Consider the following 4,243-nt stretch of genomic DNA (forward strand, 5'->3'; position numbering starts at 1 on the left):
GTCATTTGAGTATTCTAAATTGGTCACTTGGTGAGGTAGGTGAAACAATTCGCCACTGAAAAAATCTTAATATAAATATTCTTGATATCATAACTGCATGGCTTGGGTCATGGGCATGGCCTTCGTTATGAATTTTGACGGAAAATTTTATATTAATTAATCAATAAACAATGGTTGTTGGTTTGGCTTGGTTGCTGACGTAAGTAGTTAGTGGCGCTTGAGTGAAAGCCATAACCCATAAGGCGGTGACGGTGCATTGAGGATAGAGTATTTATCGTTATTCAATTCTTTGAACATTTCCAATTTCCAAAGTCTTTGAAACTTATGTTGTCAATTTTAAGATGGTGAATTCTACAGTGTCTATAATTTGATGTCTAATTTTTATTTAATTTATTTTTTATAATAATTTTTAAATATTTAATAATTATTTATTTTTATATTTTTAAAATTAAATATTAATTTTTAATCTTTTTTAATAAGTTAGATAAACATTTTTAGACACCATAGAAATCACTTTTTAAGATATCTGGGAATCATTGGTCCAAAGTAACAGAATCATAGTAACAAGCAGATGGCTCTCATTCGCTTGAGAGATGAACATGGTATGGTACCAACTTCATAATTGAATCATTGTATAGTGTATCTACTAGTACCAGTGTCCTCTTATTATGAGGTCCAGTTTGGTAAATAATTTAATTAAAGTTTTTGTTATTTTTTTTATTTTTTATAAATTTTTAAATACTTCTTAAAAAGCTGTAATTTGATTTTGAAAATTAGACCAGCTAATAATACAATTATTTTTGATAAGTTAAAAGTTTAAAAAAATACTTTTAAAATTTTTTAAACAAATTCTTAACTTTGTTTTTTTTTTGTAGACAATATTTTTTAATTTGACAAACTAAAGACTAATTTATCTTAAATCTAAATTTTATTTAAAAAATTTATCATTAACTAATAAATTATTACATATATATAAAAAAATTCGAGTCCATATATTTAAACGACTAAATTGATCTCTGATCAATCCAAGTTACTCCCTGCCATTATTAGCTATAGTGAAATGCAAGTGATGTATGCTTTGTTTGTGGGCTCCACAGGATAGTAGGGGAGTGGGGTCCCATGCTATGGCAGGGCAAGTATTGAGCATTGGAGGTATTGAGGTAAGGACTATTTTGTCATTCTTTCAAATCACTCACATGCCCAAGTTGTCAAAAATGGCTGTCTTTGTGAGAGAAACACTTAATACTAAAACTTTTATTTTCTTAACCCTTGTTAGAGTTTACTAACAAAGGCATCAATAGCTTTTCTCACTCTTAACCTTATGATTTATCTTTGTACCTAATCCTTTAACCTTCATTTGTCCTTGCATAATATTACTTGTTTAATTTGACCAAGTTAATACCCAAATGGATGGATAAATCTATTTCCGTGTCATGTCATGTCATCTATAAAATAATTATAATTCAAAGGGCATACTTATTGGAAGGAAAAAAAATTGAAATAGTTACAGAAGAGAGATTCGGTCCTTAACATGCTATTAAATGAACATCCACCTCCACCGAAAATGAAAGAGTTGGTCCTTGCTAACCACCTTAATTATTACTTTGTAAAGCTTTTGTAAAGAGCAATATTGCTCTGGTCTACATCTGATTCTCACAATCTTGTGCTGCACTAAATCTTGAGTTAGAGTGCTTCTTCAATTTTGTTGAAATTGATTGGCAGGTAGCTAGACTGTTCTTTCATTTTATTTTATTTATTTTTTATTTCTTGATAAGGAGTTTAGATAAGATTTTAATGATGATGACTATACTTCAATAAACCGTACAAATATTAATTTTCTCGGAAACATATTGTCGTATACTCTTATGTAAGTGACAAAAACCAAAATTGTATTTTCTAACCCAAAAAGATTTCAGTTTGATCCATCCACGTGTTTGACGATTATTCAATTCAACTTGGTATTAAATGAAATCAGTTTTACATGTCCTTAAGAAATCATCTATTATAGATATAGGGAATAAAAAGATGTAGCTAAACCAACCTAGAAGTTTTATTTTGACAGTGCTTCCCCGTCTAATTTAACTGATTAATTAATATAAATAAAAATTTTGCTGAGACAAGGTTGCTCTACCTTAGATTTATGCATAAACATGATGGGGATTGGGGAAATTGGGATGATGAGAAACCCCCCAAAATTAAATAATCTATAACTCCTTGAATTCAGCAAAGTTTGATTGTGTTTGCAGTCACACACCTACATTTGTTTTCTTTCTTTACAATTTTCCAAACAAATTGTCACTGATATAACATACACTTTCTCTTTAGTTCTTTTCTTTTTATGTCATATTCTGTGTCTTCTACTTTTGTTTCTACTCTCCAACAAGTCCCTCTTGAAAGTAAATTAGATGAATGGTACCACACCACAAAGTAGCTAGCTCTTCTTTTTATATGTATACAATGGTCTATTATTATTATTATTATTGTCATCTATTTCTCTTTCTTTTTTGACTTTGCAATGAAAAGCAACTCTATTATTTTAAAAATTTGGTTTGAAATTTCAGTCCCTTAATTAAGGCTCTATTATTTCCTTGCTATTTACATCAGCAGTTATATATATATTTAGGTTAGTTATTTGATTGAAGCTTAATTGGTTGGAACTTGGAAACACAGCTACCTTAAAGTTGCTTGGTTATGTTGTCTGAAATAGTTGCTCCTCGTCTTTCATTCTCCCTTGAAGACAGCGAGGAGAAGGATGTTCCTCGAAAAGACACACTGCTTTTGGGTTCAAATGAAGATGAATTTGAGTTTAGCAGAAACAACAGCATAGATTACGAGTCATCTTGTTGTGCAGATGAGGTTTTCTCCAACGGAGTGATGATAACAGAGAAAGAGAAAAGCAACACAAGCAGAAAGCACATGCGGTATATGAAGCTGCCTCCACTTGCATCGTCACCAACAAGCAAGAGCAAGAAACTAGAAGAGAAGAGAAGCGAGTCAAAGTCTTCATTCTGGGGATTCGGTAGAAGCAAGAGTCTCAACAACTGTGATAGAAAGAAGAAGTTGATGTGTTCTTCGAGTCCTTTAATGTTGTCGCGTAGCAAGTCAACGGGATCAGCATCAGTTCCTGTTCCAAAGAACAACAAGCAGCAATCCAGATCAGCGATGATGAATATGTATCCTCCTCGATCATCGTCATCATCATATGCAAATAATGGGCATCGTGTTAGTCCTGTATTGAACGTTCCAACCCCTGTTTCTCTCTTTGGTTTGGCTTCTTTCTTGCGTCTCGGAAATTCAAATAAGCTTCGTAAGACTACCAAGAACTAATTAATCAATCATCTTCTTTTTGCCTTTAGCTTTTCGTTTATCATTTTATCATGAATCAAGTCTTAATCATGTACCTGTACATATGTCTTTAGCTTGTTCATATTATGTCAATGTGAAACGATGCTCTTTCAGTTCAACTAACCATTATTTTGGAGGAAAAACAAAAATAATTAACTTACTTTGCGACTAATTCACCAAATATATTGACCATTTTTTTACTTTATTCTAATTCTAATCTAATGCCGTGTACGGACCGCCCTAGATTTAGGGCATTAACATTTTAGAAACAAAACCAACTTTGGATACTCCAATCAAAATTTATGATTCTGTGTGAATATATTTTATTTTGATTATTAAATGATAAGTTATAAGATTTAATTTTTATATGTTACAAAAATATTATTTTGATTTAAAAATATAATTAAATAAATAAGTCATATTTTTTAAATAAAAATTATCTAAAAAAATATTTTTAATATTTTTATTGGAGCAGCTGCCAAACTAAATATCGTGCCTGTGTCTTTCAAGTTTCAAGACAAACAACTAATTTTAGGGTCACATTAAACTTGTACTGTGTACTAAGAAAAATAGAAAAAATAGAGCCTTTTCATTAAGGGTACTATTCATTAGCGGAATTCTCGAAGCGATGATACAGACTTCTTGGATCAAATCAATTTAATTTAATTTAATTTAATTTAATTAGAATAACACCTGATTGATGCGCCCACAGCTAAATAAATTAGACTATACATTATGGATTTGGTCTAATATTTTAAAAGTTACTAATTCTTTGTAGATCGACCAAAGAACATGTTAAAAATGAGATTTGAAAGTTATGTGATTTGTTTTATTTATAAAATTCATTATTTTGTTATATTAATTATGATTTTTTTTTCAATGCAAAAACAATTTATTA

The 4,243-nt window shown here is 30.3% G+C and overlaps 1 protein-coding gene across 1 annotated transcript; it reads left to right on the forward strand.

The window, feature by feature from the left end:
- The first annotated feature begins 2,153 nt into the window (after nucleotides 1-2,153).
- Nucleotides 2,154-3,468, forward strand: LOC107478753 (uncharacterized). Its single transcript, XM_016098882.3, has one exon. It carries the CDS (start codon nucleotides 2,692-2,694, stop codon nucleotides 3,325-3,327), a length of 636 nt encoding a protein of 211 aa, XP_015954368.1. The 5' UTR covers nucleotides 2,154-2,691; the 3' UTR covers nucleotides 3,328-3,468.
- The last annotated feature ends 775 nt before the right edge of the window (nucleotides 3,469-4,243 follow it).

This window comes from Arachis duranensis, chromosome 3 (genome assembly GCF_000817695.3).
Source record: "Arachis duranensis cultivar V14167 chromosome 3, aradu.V14167.gnm2.J7QH, whole genome shotgun sequence".
Classification (NCBI taxonomy): Eukaryota; Viridiplantae; Streptophyta; class Magnoliopsida; order Fabales; family Fabaceae; genus Arachis; species Arachis duranensis.

What these genes read in the sequence shown, in the direction of transcription:
- LOC107478753 (XM_016098882.3), top strand. Translation starts at nt 2,692, where the DNA reads ATGTTGTCTGAAATAGTTGCTCCTCGTCTTTCATTCTCCCTTGAAGAC.